The 14,605-nt window shown below is 39.5% G+C and overlaps 1 protein-coding gene across 2 annotated transcripts in view; it reads left to right on the top strand.

Moving 5' to 3' along the window:
• The first annotated feature begins 357 nt into the window (after nucleotides 1-357).
• The window catches only part of PHF20L1 (PHD finger protein 20-like 1), a 79,157-nt gene continuing 64,909 nt past the window's right edge, over nucleotides 358-14,605 (top strand). For both annotated transcript variants that reach the window (XM_006879277.1, XM_006879276.1), the window contains exon 1: nucleotides 358-440. In XM_006879277.1, the coding sequence (XP_006879339.1) occupies nucleotides 358-440 (83 nt within the window). The remainder of the gene's footprint in view (nucleotides 441-14,605) is intronic.

The raw sequence follows: 14,605 nt of genomic DNA, 5'->3' as shown, positions 1-14,605 counted from the left end.
TCTTGAGTGTTTAACTAAATTTTAAAGCATTGTAGTCATTAGCAATTATAATTGGCCTTGTACTTATTTTTCTTATGCAGTTATCTTTTCTCCTTAGGTCCTTTTCCTTAATTCAGCATCAAGATTGCTTACATAAAGTTACATAGTAACTTTACCTGGACATGTTTCTAATTATTAAGCTCCTTAAAATTTGAAGTTTAACTTCTCATGTATTATTTTCAAAATTCTCTTTGGTGTTATTTCTTATGCTGTCTTATGCTGTATTCCCTTTCCATTTCATGTATCACAATCTAACAATTATTTTTTGTTTTTCCCTTGAGACAGTGAAAAGAAAATACTGAAGAATAGAATCTAAAGATGAGTAAAAAGCCCCCCAACCGACCTGGAATCACTTTTGAGATTGGTGCTCGTTTGGAGGCACTGGACTACTTACAAAAATGGTAATGGAAGTAAAGAGCTCTTGGCCTGAAGCGCAGTCTCTGCAGCCTGATGGATGTGGCTTAATTGCTTAATTTTACTGAAAGTGGCAGCAACATTAGTTTTGAATGCACACCTACATTATGTCTTTGTTCTCCTGCTCTTCAGCAGGTTTTTCAAATTTAGTATTTTAAAATGATTCCCATTAATTTTAGTTGTTTGAAAATTGAAAGTAAGCGTCTAGAATTTGAGATGTGTAGAGATTACCGTGGGTACACCTGTGTTCTTACATGAGCTTTATTTTAAGTTGTTGTATACTGTCGAGTGGGAATCAACTCATAGCTGACCCTCCTGCAGTAAATCACACAGGAAGAGATTGCGCATCCTTGGTGGAACAGCTGGTGACTTTTAACTTTGAGATTGCATTTCAGCTTCTTAGCGCTAGGCCTCCAGAGCTCCCTGTATTTATTTATATGAGAGGTAGTAACCTTTTTTCAAAAGCTAGCTTCCTACATTTTAGATAAGTTTTTGATATAAAGTGTGCAAAAGCCAGTACCTGTGTGTGATAGAAACTTGTCAAGGAAGGAAAATCCAAATAACTGCTACTACTGGAGAGTGATAGGAATGCAGCGAGACCCCCTGTTTTAAGGTGGGCAGTGCCCTTCAGAGCCTGGACAAGCAAGGTGGTACTGGCCAGAATGGCTCTCAGCTGCCACTGTAAGTTTATTTTCTTGGCATATGCCACAGGTAGTCTTACACATTACATAGTAATGATTACACTGTAGAAAATGTCTGCACAAAAAAGTGTCCTCACTGTTCGCGATCTCACCTAAAACCAAAGATGTGCTGCATTCCTCCTTCCCAGTGCTCTCATGTCAACGCCATCTGGTCATTGTCGCTAGTCCTCAGTCCAGGCACTCGGAAATAAGCAGACCTCTCAGACCTGGGAGCTGCTGCTGTTCCAACCAGCTTCATAACTGGTCATTTAAACCCCTTCACCAACCATGCTTAGTGGTACAGTGATATAGGAAAAGCAGGGGCAGTGGGATAAAGGTGCAAACAGGATGACTGGGAAGGAGAGATGGACATTCAGCCAGGGCTGTGGTGGGAGGAACACGGCCCACAGTCAGGCTGCCTGCTGTGCCTTGTCCTGTCTAGGGGGACGACTCTCCTTGCCATTCTTTCTCAGGCCCCTAACCTGAGATACGTCTTCTCAGAGGGGTGCTGCCTCAGCTTCTCTGAGGCTCATGTCTTTTTATGGGGGCCCAAGTGGTTTAGCGGCTCTAGGACTCTGCTTGATGCTTTGTCATTTTCTGGCACTATAATAGCTTTAAAACCATAGCAGGGGTTTATAGATTTGCTTCTGAATTATTTGTGCAAGTCATCTTCCAGTGTTGGCAGTGTCATACAGAAATGTCTTCTGTAGTCATGAGTTTTTACTTTACGTTGGCCTGGACTTTATCTTCGGCACCTGGCCTTGGAGTTTTACACACTTCCCTGACCCCAGCAGAGTGCCCCCTCCTGTGGGATGGTTTGAAAGTGAAGCCTGCAGTGGGCACCTACTGTTACCTGACCCTTTGTCCCAAGTAGCAGCCCGATGATTTCTTTTAGGAAGTTTTCTTCTTATTCTCACCAGGTGACACGTGAGCATGTTCCCATTGTTCAGGAAAGGATTTGGGAACCTCATGGGAATTGCTGTCTCCAGAATTTTCCTGACTCGTCTGCCCTGGTTCACTCCAGTAGACTCAGCTTTTCTCTTGATTGTCTGAGTCCTGGCCATACTATATGGATGGTCATAGGCAGAACGAGGCACCTTTCTTAGCCAAGCTGTACCTTCCCTTTGATTTAATTAAATAAGAATTGACAAACGTCATTCTATTGTAGTAGTATTGAATGTGCAGGCTTAAACATGCAGAATCCTTTGAAAGTTTCAGTATAAACTAGTTGTAATCTTAAGATACGAGCAACTGTATGACCAATTTTATCCAAATACCATCACCACCATTACCTAAAAGAGGTTACCTACTTTTGAGGGATCTTCTCTTTTCTGAATAAGCCAATTCCTGCCCTCCTGACCTGCTAGCCGATTTCCAAGGCTAATGGGATGAGATTGCACATTTCTCCTGAGGAGCCACTAGTGGATTCGAACTGCCAGCCTTTGGGGTTGAACAAGTCCCTTTGAATTATGCTCACAGAGTTTGCTCTTTCTTAATTAGGAATCCTTTTGTTTCAAAAGAGATAACCAATTCATTTTACTTGGTTAGAAAAGAAATTTATTGGTTGTTATCACCAAAATGCAAGAGAAATTTGAAAGATTATATAGTTGCCTTTTATTTTTTCCCCTTATCCAATAAATTTAGTTGCCTTATCTTTTTAAGTCTTAAGATTTGTGTTTTTATTTAAAACTATTTCTAAGACTGTTCAGATAATCCTGTGGCCAGTTGTGAATATAGAAACGTAAGCTGAATATTAATGATTTACATTCTGATTTTGATTACTTTGTTAGTACCTCTTGTCAGGATATAATTGGTGAAGTAACAGTTCTTAAAGAAAGGTGCTTGTGTTTATTCTCTTCAGTAAACTTTGTGGTTAAGTAATGTTAGAGAAGGATATTTATAGTAGTAGAAAGGTATCTTCTGTATTATATGGTGTTCAGCGGCATGCCTGGTCTCTACCCACTAGGTGCCAGCAGCATCCTTCGTGTTGTTGATTGCTGTTGAGTCGAGCATGCCTCATAGCGACCCTATGAACAAAAGGCCTGAAGCATTTCTGTAACTATCGACATACATCAAAGTTCATGGAGTTTCCAGAGGCCTGTTGTTTAGGAAGTGGATGCCACTCCTCACCAGTAGTGGAAATTAAAAAGGCTCCAGACTTTGCCAGATGCCCCCTGGTAGGCAGAGTCACTCCCAGTTGACAGCTGTGATGTAGTAGGGCAGCAACACAAGATACCATTTAGTCAACAGTTGGCTTTTCTTACTCTGATTTGACCAGGAGAAGCTTTTAATTCTGAAGGCATGCCACTCAATCTCTCCAAGAAACCAGAATATGAGAAATGGTGCTGGTTAGATTTTTTCCCACATGGCACACTTTGAGAATAACTAGTTAATTCTTCTTGGCAGAGGCTCTTAGACTTCTAAAGTGACAGTTGGAATTGAACTTCGTTTTTGGGAAGGTACCTGATTTGAATTCTTACAGTAGTTTTTCAGGAATATCAACACCATTAGCTTTCATGTTAGTAAACCACTCATTTTTGATGGTGAAATATTTGCAAATTTGACTGTTCAGTTTATGGTTCCCCCCACCCCCAAGATCATAAACAAGATCTGCATCTTAAAAGCAAACCTGAATGACTGAAGAGCCAGTACTTTGAGAATTCAGTCTTTGGAATTGCTCGATTTTCATTGTGTTGTGCTTCTCATCCAGGAGCTCCTCAGTGCATAGGTATGATGGCAGCCTGCTGCAGACACGCTCCCTGACGAAGTCTAGATTTCATTATAATGACCCTGGTTGTAATGGTCTCTGTAGTGTAAGTAAACCTTAGCCAGAGTAATTACATATGATAATCACTGGAACTTGTCATCACTTTGATTTTTATGGGCTCATTTAGATAATGATTTTTGCATTCTGCTGCAGGTGGCTTATTGATTTAAAAAGACTTTTAATAAGAGTACTGCAGGTAATTCAAAGCAGTTGTCTTTTTATTATGACTTTATTTTTTAGTATTAATAGTTATAAGAACTAATTGAGTTTGACCACCCCTGCAGTTGTACCATAAGTACTTCTGCTTGAGAGTGGTTGATGAGTTGTCATCATGGAATGAGCTTATGGACACAAAATCTTTTCTGTGTGACATAGTGTCATTACAGATTGCATTTTTACCTTTATACTTCATATCATTCCTTTTTAAAATAGCCATTTGTATTTCATGTTAATTCAGTGTTGTTTCATATAAATTAAAAATTCTGCACTTCAATAGCAGGTAAAAGTGTGGGTGAGTTGCTAAAAACTTGACATTCTTGTGAGGAGCCATACAGTTGAGAACTAGAAATACTCTGAGAGGTATCCCTCTCCACTTCCTCCCTCTGGGATCCTATCCTTCTTCTCTCCTTACTTTCTTATTTTGTTCTGATACATCTGTAGTAAACACTTTAGTCTCCTAGTTGATTCAGTTCAGTTTGGAAAGTTTGAATCCCTGTTTGACATAAATGCTGTTTGAAGAGATAATGGCACTTGATGGGGAGGGAGGAGCTGTAATGTGATCATTGTGTGATATTTTTTTTTCCCATACTCCAGATGTCTATAATAAACAGTATGCCTTTCATTGAGGACATAACATTTCCTAGGCTGTTATACTACTTTTTCTGATTAATAGCGGTGAACTCCCTCCTAGCCTTTACTGAGAAGAGAACATGAAGGGAAAGAGGTGATGGTGTGTCACCTAAAAATGAAATTTATTTTCTTATGTTAAGATTTTTTTCCTTTAAATGGGAGAGTAATTTTTAATATATATCCTAAAAATAAAACGGTTAAAATGAAATTAAGTTCCCACTTCTAGGTCAAGGGAAGAATTTGATTGAATTGGTAACGGAATATACTTTTTTTTTAGGAAAAAAATTATTTCTACTTGTGTAAATCACATCACATATTCTTTAAGGTTCAGAGAGTGTCCATTTTTAAAAATACGTTCATTCTATAATTTTAAATGCAGTGATATATTACCGCCCTTCTCCACCCCAAGATAACTAAGTTGCTGTGTCAGTAATCTCATTTTTGGCTTGATTATCTACCACAGTTCCTAAATACAAGGCCTGATTATATTTTGAGAGCCTCAAACTCATTGCCATCAAGTTGGAACTGACTTTATAGCTGATGTTGTAGCAGGTTTTCTGAGGCTATAAGTGATGTAGGAAGAGATTGCCTGTCTTACTCCTGAGAAGTGACTGCTGGATTTGAACTGCAGGAGAGGTGCCACCTTTGGGTTGGAAGTGCAGTTCCCAATGGGCCATGCCTTCAGAACTTCCTGCCAGAGGCATCCTCTTTAGTGGACTGACCGGGTTTTGATGCTTAGTTTCCTCTACGCCGACTAATCCTAAGTCCTACTGAGAAGTGTAGGTTGCCATAACTTTTAAAAATCTTGCAGTGTTTAATTTTTAAGCATCTGTTTGTCACACTGTCCTCAGCAATCTGTTTAAAAACTAGCCTGTTAGTGTTTGGAGTTAACACAGTTAAGTATTTTGCATCTCGATCACAGTTCCTCCCCCCATAACCTGTGTACATGAAAATGTTGGCAGATAATTAGAAATCACTGAGGTAAATATATGCAAAGGAAGAGAGAGAGCTGAAAAGGAACTGCATGGGAAGTTGTTAAAGTAGCTTGAGATGCTGACATGAACGACATGATAAAAGGGTAAACAGCCTTGCTGGGGGTCAGAATGAACTGCTATTTTTGTAGTTTACGAGGAGCTCTTGCAAAGATTAGCATATATAATCTGTCTGAATATTGTTCAGTGAGTCAAGTAATACGTCAAACTGGTTTTGATTACTGATATAATTTCTCTTGATTGGAATGAAAATTATCCCTCAGAATAACTGATTTAATTATTAAAAGAAAATTCCTGAAATACTATTATTAATTCTTAGCTTCGTCATTAGCCCTAAAGGAAATTGGATGCACGGAGTCAACTTGAAGCATTTGGATGAATTACTCTTTCCACTTCTGTTGGAATACTTGTGATTCCTTCCTCTCCAGAGCCACAGGGAAGGAACGTGAAAGATAAAAGTGGAGGAGTGTCTGCAGATACCAGAGTGTGATGGAACAGTGTCAATTTTGAATTATCACTGCTCTTTCTATATATTCAGAGATTTTTGAGCTTTATTGAACGTTTGCAAATGTGAGTTTGTAAGATGTTCATAAACAGAAAAGGAAGAGAGTGGAAGCTGAAGAAATTTTGATGTTCCACGTAGAAATACCATCACATTGAATCAAAGTACATAGTGTTGTTTCTTTTAATTAGAAGGACTTTTTTTCCCTAATTGGACTGAGCTAGTTGAAGGAAAACATTGCTTGGAGTTGTGTGTTCTATATTTAAGATAAGAGAATGCTCCTAAAGAGTAGGACGTAGATACATTTTTTGAACTGAAATCATATTGAAAGTCTGTTCAATCAGCTTGACGTTTGTAGAGATCTTTCTCACTGCTGTCCTTGATTCTGCTTTATGGCAACTCTGTAGGACAGAGTAAAACGGACAGCCGCACCTCAGGCCTGCTGAAGCCGCAAGTCTTTATAGTAGCAGACTGCCTTTCCTTGCCCTGTGCAGCAGTTGGTGGATTCAAATCAACAACCTTTTGGTTTGCAGCCCAATACTTAGCCAGCAGCAAACCTGAGTTGAATAGTTTTAAAATAAAAATGACTTTTCCAGTGCAAATAAAATTCTTTTTGTAGATTGAGTTTTTCTCAGTGTGTATATATACCTGAAGATGACTGATTCTGTTTCTGAGTCACTTAGTTTTGAAAACTTGATTTCAGATAATAGACTTATAAGAATGTATCATCACAAATAAACACCAAAACAATTGATACTTTTATTCTGAGATATCCATAGAAAGTTTATCCATGGATTGCAGATTAAAGACCCCTTTTCTAGAGAATTCAAGTTAAAGTTTATTGTGAGTTTTTGTTGTTAAATTTTTGAGATCCTTTCGTTTCTCAGTGAGATTCCAGTCTAGGTGTCAGTCAGGTCTGTACAAATGCATAAGCATTTGAGTGCTTTCATTTTTTCAGTATTCACGAAGTCCTAAACTCACCTAATAATGCTAAAGATAAGAATGCTCTCCTGCTTCCTGCTGCTGGTCCAAAAAGTATAAATAGCCAGATTATAAATAGAAGCAGAGTAAAGCCTGCTTGTTTAAAACACACCTGGTCTCGCTGTACTATACCTTGCTCTCAGGCTGTGATCTTCTTCCTTTCATCATGTTGATTTAGCTGTAAATAAAACTGCTAATTATCTTTAACATTTTCTTAATCTTAGTCACTCTTGAAAGACAAGATAAAAGGAATTTTTCAAAAAGAAATTTAACTGTAAGTCAGAAAATAAGGGTGCTTAGAGAGCTCTGGTGGCCTAGTGGTTATGAAGCTTTGTTGCAGTCCCAGAGTGGTTTGAAGCTGCCAGCGCCTCTGCGGGAGAAGGATGGGCAGTTTCCTTCCCTGCACTTTGCTGCCTCTGAGAACCTGCTGGAGGGGCAGCTCTGAATGGGTTCTGATTCACTGACATGCCACAACAGCAGCAAGTGCTGTTTGTTCACAAACGATATAATTTTGGAGAGTTGTTTTGTTGCTTTAACAAAAAAACCCAACAAAATCCAAACTGCCGTTGAGTTGATTCGGCTGTTGGGTTTCCGAGACCGTGGATCCTATGGGAATGGACTGCCTCATTTTTCTCCTCGAGAGGCTGGGGGATGTAACCCACTGACAGCATGGAGTGAGCTTCATCACTGCACTTTCTTCAGTGTTCTTCCAATGAGAATGTTCTGGTAGATGATGTTGATGATCCCTTGAATTCCAAACTCATTCTGTTACTTTTTATTCAGTTTGGGATGACAGCATCTTTAATTTCAACTTTTGAAGGATAAATTACAGGCCAGAGGTAGATGAGTAGAACTTTTAGCTTATTCAGAATTATTAACTGAAGGATTAACTAGTGTAGATGGAGAGCAGTAGGAAGACACAAGCTGACTTTGTGAATTTGTTATCTGTTTATAAAACTAGAAATAAGGTGTAAGATGTTAGCAAAGTAACATGGAATCCAAAAACCTTTTCATTATTTTCATTATTTGATTGTTTTAAACCACCTATGGCAGCTGACGGGCACCAGTCTCTGCTCCTCTCCTCTGTGTCCTTTCCAGCCCTGTCTGACTAGGGAGTCTTGGAATGTAGACCCCTGGTTGCTGAAATAACAAGGACTAAGTCATCCATGGTGAATCATGGATTATTTTGATGCATGACTTACGTAATGATTTAGGATGCAGAGAAGATGTTCGCTATGTTTTTGAACTTGGTAAGACGCCCGTAAGTCAGATGTAATAGTTTTTAGACATGACTGAGCTGAGGTTCAGAAATGCTGTTCTTTTCCTGCAAGTGCACCTGGAGAGGCTATGTCTTTTAACAAAATACCAAACCCCACAGCCCAGTTGCTGGCCCTTGGATGTGTTGTGTGGGTGTAGGCAAGGGCCGTTGTAGTGGCTGCCCTGTGAAAGGTATTCCACACCATTGAGAGAAGCTTGGTGAATTTTTAAAGAATGAATTCACAAGCTTTGGGGAGGTCATAAAACCCAGTTACCATTGTAGAAAATGGATGACATATCGCTTGTGGTTTGAGTTGATAATGTAAATATCAGATGATAAAGTTATATTCATCAAAACAGATTAGCAAACTCTCAAATTTCATTTCATATTTAAAATCACCTAGTATTTTCCACAAATCATTGAGATATTCTGGTTGGGTTTTTTTGTTGTTTGTTTTTTTTAAAAGGATATTATACTGATTGAAATGTCACATTCACAAAAGGACAAGTACTGAATAAACTCACTGTTGTAATTTAAAAAAAAGGAAGATAATTAAAAAAAAATCACACAAGTTAAGCTACTTTCTTGGACTATTTAACAAGTCATGCTTTATATTCAGAGTGGATAATCAGAACACTCTTCATTTTGAGCAATTTTAATAAAGCATTTTGGTTTACATAATCTTTTATGACTTGAGGAGAGATACCCATTTGCTACAATATAATCTAACAAATTCTATTTTCCCTATCTTTAGGTAAATGTAAACCAACTTAAGTATTTTTATATATAATAAATGCAGAATAAAGTTACATTTGTAGGGGGAAAAGAAAATGGATAAAATAATTATATTTTCATGTGTTTTTCAGTGCCGTGGTAAGAGCCGCTGATTCTTGAAATACCAAGAAGGTGTGCATGAGCTAAAAAGCAGACCAGCTGCAGAATACCTGTGTTGTGTCTTGATACCTATGTTGGTTTAAAGAGGTGATCCAACTTTTTCAAAGCCTCCGTGTTCTCTGTTTATGAACTGGAGAATGCATTAATACCTCACAGAGAGTTCTTTGAGGTTGAATTAAGGCAGTGTGTCTTAAGAGATTAGCATTACTTATCATGCGTTGTTAGTTGCCGAGGAGTAGGGCCCAAGACTCATGGTAACTCTGTGCAGTGAAACAGACTGGTGAACTTTGGAAGTAGATTGCCTCACCTTTCTTCCTCATTTGATTTAGTCTGGAAGTTCTGCTGAAACCTGTTAGCATAATGTTACTATGTGCAGATGAGTTGCATCTGAACTGTCAGTGGGTTTTCAGAGGCTGTGAACTGCACACGAGGAGACTGTCTCTTTTTCTCCCTTAGAACAGCTGGTGGATTTGAACCTCCTGGCTTTGAGTTTGGTGGCATATCTCCTTACCAGGGAGCTCTGATTCCATAGCATGTTGTGTCAGTCATACCTTGTCCTCCAGGAGGACTTTAGAGGCAGTGTATTGCAAGGGAGATTACCCATCCATCTCCCATGGAGCAGCTGGTGGATTTGAACCACATGCCTTTGGGATTGCAGAGCAGCTTCATTCCATTAGGTCATCACAGCTCCCTATAGCAACATACCACTGACTGAGTTGCATTGGCTGGGTCTCCTGCATGGAAGGCTACAGTTCTACTCCTTAAACATTACTGGTAATGATAGTAAACATGAATCATCCTGAAAAATCAGAAGCTAATGGAAGAAGAGTCTATGCAGCTCCTTAGTTAGTAAGCATATAGTCACTTCTGGCAGTTCCTGTGGGTGCACACTAGCTGCTGGGTGATAATGGGACCGCGTCTGCGCCACCAGCCACTCTGGAGAACAGTGTAGTCTGTGCCTCTAAACCCTTACAAACTCTTGAGTGTGTGGATTCTTGTCTGTGTTGTTTTTTGAGAGGTTTGTAGTAGTAAAATACATCTTTCAATATTGGGAAGTGGGAACTGGGTGGACCACGATCTGCTCGAGTTTTTAATTTTGCTGGCGTAACTAAATAACAGAAAATTTGGTCACACTGTCTTGAAAGAAAAGTATGTGGAGATAATAAACTGAGTAAAATACCAATGGCAAGATGAGTATTATTTGGTTGGGGAGAGGAGGAATTCTGGATGACTAGTTGATTTGCATACTGGGAGAAGCGATAGCTGTGAAGGCTTTTATAACTTGGACATTTTAATTTGGTTAGAACACACCCTGGAGTGCATGCTGGCATGGCAGGAGATGAGGTGCTCGGGAGACAGGGAGGAACAGGGATTTCAACTCAGTGACTTTAAATGAAAAATTACTTTGAAAGGTGGCTGCCACAGGGTTCTAAAAGTAAGGGGGTAGATAGCTTTCATGGAAAAGGGGTGGACAGGTGAAGAGCATAGTATATGGGCACCTTAGACTGAACATACGTCATGAAAACAAATGGCCTGAAAGACCACACAAGTGATGTGAAGGAAGGAATTGAATACGTAAAAACTATCATGTGACTGGGGGGCTTATATTAATGAGGGAATGTAGAGTTTGAATTAATAAAAATGGTGTGTTTTAGAAAGTGTGCTTTAAAAGTGAATAAAATTAGCATCTGCTATAGGAAAGCACTTAAAAATACTGTGCCTTTGCTAATGAAATTTTAATCATAGTAAATAAGAATGCTTTTGAAAACTAGAAAGCATAACGTGCATTTAAAGTGCTTTCAGTAGGCTCCACGTTTTAGCGGGTTACTGTGTTACACGTAGTCACTGAGCTTTTACTTTGTCACTAATTATTGCAACCTCCATGACATCTAACAACAGCTAACAGGTTACAGGAGTATGGTATTTACTTACAGTGTGCATTTTCTTTTATTAACATTTTACTGAATTTTTGGTGAGCTTCCATTATAGCCTGAGTTCTCATATGGCAGTTGCTACTCATTGTCCAGTGCCTGTAGTTGATGTGGCAGTGGGCCAGCTTTCTCTCACTGTGCTCCATGTGTTCCCTTCCCAGTCCTCTACTTCCCAGCTCCTGTGTCCTTCTCTTTCCATTTAAAACATTGCTGACCCTTTTTCTTAGGCTGATGATTTTTAGGAGAACACAGATCTTACAAGTTACCCTTTATTGTATGTGCCGCTATACTATTTCAATAAAAGGTGACCTATGGGATAATTTGGTTCTAGGTTTAAGGACTGCCTTGAGCTCTAGTCTCCTGTTTTCTGCTGTTTGCGTTTGTGTTTATGAGTTTGAGTTCTCTGTCTCCTATCTTTGTAGGACCAGCTCTTGTGGCCTGGTCAGAGGGTCTTTGGTGGTTGTCTGGCATGTTCGAATTTTCGAAGTGTCTTGCAGATTTGTTTCTTCTCTGACTTTCTTGGTTTTTGCCCCTGCATGTCTAGACTTGTAGTCGTGGCTTTGAAGGCTGGCGACTCAAAAACTCAACATCACAGAAACTACTTACTTTACCAGTAAGTAAAGTGTAATTTGCATTGTTTATTGATACTTGGCAGTAATTCTATTGACAGTGATATGTAAGGCAATTCTTACCTTTCCATTTCTAGCTCTTCTAATATGTTTAGACTTCCCCCCCCCCGCACCATATTAACCTATTATCTGGTGAAAATAAGACTATTTTACATTGTTAAGGCTGCTGACCAGCTGGTTCTTGGGAGAAAGATGTGCTTCCATAAATAGCTGCTACTCCTTACTGCTGCTGGGTCACAGCCAACTCCCAGCTGGCCCTCCTGTGGGTTTGCAGAGGCTGTAAATTGCACGGGAAGAGATTGTCCATCTCTCTCTCTTGGAGTAGCTGGCATCATAGCAGCTGGAGCACTTTGGAGGGTCCTTGACAGCACATTTATGTTCTTGGTGCGAAACAGCTTTGATTTCCTGACTGCTGCTCTATGAGTGTTGACTGTGGAGCCGAGTAAAACAATGTCAATGTTTTATCCATCTATTATGATGCTGCCTCTTGGTCCAGTGGTGAGAATTTTTGTTATTTTATGAAAACAAAATATGGAAGAGATCCATATTTTTTCCCATTCCAAAAAATAGCAATCAAACAGGACGTGGAAGCTATCAGATAGTATCACTAATATAACATGCAAGTAAAATCTTACTGAAGATTATTCAAATACAGCTGAAACATAATCACTTGGGACTTCCAGAAATTAAAACTTGATTCAGAAGAGGCCATGGCATGAGGGATAAAATTGCTGATATCAGATGGACCTTGAATGAAGGCAGAGAGTACTAGAAAGATATTTACTTAGTGATTATTGCAAAATTCATGTGTAGAGACTGTGTTTAAGTTTCTTTTAAAAGGTATTTGCAATGAATAAATCCTTGATTGTGCAGAAATCTCTCATTCTATCCCCAGCCTATTTTCTTTCACCAAGTCCGTTTTCCAACAACTGATCCTCCTTCCCACTTTTGCATTCCACTCACTCATTATTATTAATACATCTTGGTTGCATGTTCCGTCAACTTCTGACTGCAAAAGTTGGTAAAAATCATCTATTTGCTCCTCTTTGGCTCTTGGTGGTGGTGCATAAATTTGAATAATAATAATAGTATTAACAGGTCTTCCTTGTATCTGTATGGATATTATCCTGTCACGCACAGTGTTGTATTTGAAGATGGATCTCGAAAGAGCCGTATTAACTATGAGAGCAACCCTGTCTTTTCTCACCTTTTTATCTCTGCCATAGTAAGTAGATCATATGATCGTCTAATTATAAATGTTCCATTCCAATCCATCTTATTTCTCCAGTACCTAGTATGTCAATATTTATGTATTCGTTTCTTTCATAATGATGTCCAGTTTTCCTTTTTTTTTTTTTGTGCTTCTCATGTTCCAGTCATTAGTTTTCTGCTTACGACTGTTCCTCCTCCTTCGTGGTTGCATATTCCAGGGCTCAGCCTCAGTTGCGGTATCTTAGTCTACTCTAAGTGTGCTCTATAGTACATAAGGTTTTTTGAGGGCTAACCTTGAGGAGAATGGGAACCAGACACTTGATTGTGCTCATGTGAAACCTATACTTACTTGGACCAGGAAGCAATCCTCAGAACAGAGCAGGGAAACACTGCATAGTTCAGAATCAGGAAAGGAGTGTGTCAGGGATGCATCCTGTCTCCATATCTTTTCAATCTGTGTGCAGAACAAATCATTTGGGAGGCTGGCCTTTATGAGGAGGAATATGGCATCAGAGTTGGGAGACGCATCAATAACCTGCATTATGCAGATGGCACAACCTTGCTTGCTGAAACTGAGGAGGACCTGAAGACCTTGCAGCAGAAGGTCAAGGACTGTAGTCTTCAATGTAGACTGAAGCTCAATATTGAGAAGACAAACATTCTCACTGCTGGGCCAATTGGCAGCACCATAATAGATGGAGAAGAGATTGAAATTGTTAACAGTTACAGCTTGCTTGAATCTACAATCAACACTCTTGGCACCAGCAATCAGGAAATCAAAGGATGAATTGCACTGGGAAAATCTGCTGTCAGGGACCTATCCAGAGTACTAAGAAGCACCAGTAACAGTTTAGAGACTGAAGTGAGCCTGATCCAGGCCGTGGTCTTCACAATTCCTTGCTATGTATCAGAGCACTGGACAGTGACTAAGGATGATAAAAGAAGAATTGATGCCTTCGAGTTTGATGCTGGAGAAGAGTCTTGAACGTACCATGAACTGCCAAGAGAAGAAATAGGTCTTTCCTGGAGAGAATGAAACCAAGTTTATCCTTGGAGCTTAGAATTTTGAAGCTCTATCTCACATACTTTGGGCATGTGGCCAGGATGGACTGGTTCTTGGAGAAGGACATTATGCTCTGAAGGGTAGGTAAAGGGACAGCACAGGAGAGGAAGACCCTGAATGATGAATTGATACAGTAACTAGGGCAATGAGGTTAGGTGTGTTGGAGTCAATGAGACTGGCTCTGGACAAGGCATTCTTCAGGGCTGTTGTACATAGGGTCACTATGAGTTGCAGGTGACTCAAGGGCACATAACAACAACAGTTGTCTGTGTGATTCATGACAAATTGTAGGTAACATTGAGAAGAATGGCAATCCCAGAACACTTAATTGTGCTCATGCAAAATCTATACATAGACCAAGAAGCAACTATCAGAATAGAAAAGGGAACTCTAC

This window comes from Elephantulus edwardii, unplaced genomic scaffold, assembly GCF_000299155.1.
Source record: "Elephantulus edwardii isolate Elephantulus edwardi_28Jun2011 unplaced genomic scaffold, EleEdw1.0 scaffold00003, whole genome shotgun sequence".
In the NCBI taxonomy this organism is placed as follows: Eukaryota; Metazoa; Chordata; class Mammalia; order Macroscelidea; family Macroscelididae; genus Elephantulus; species Elephantulus edwardii.
This window is presented reverse-complemented; position numbering and strand designations above follow the sequence as displayed.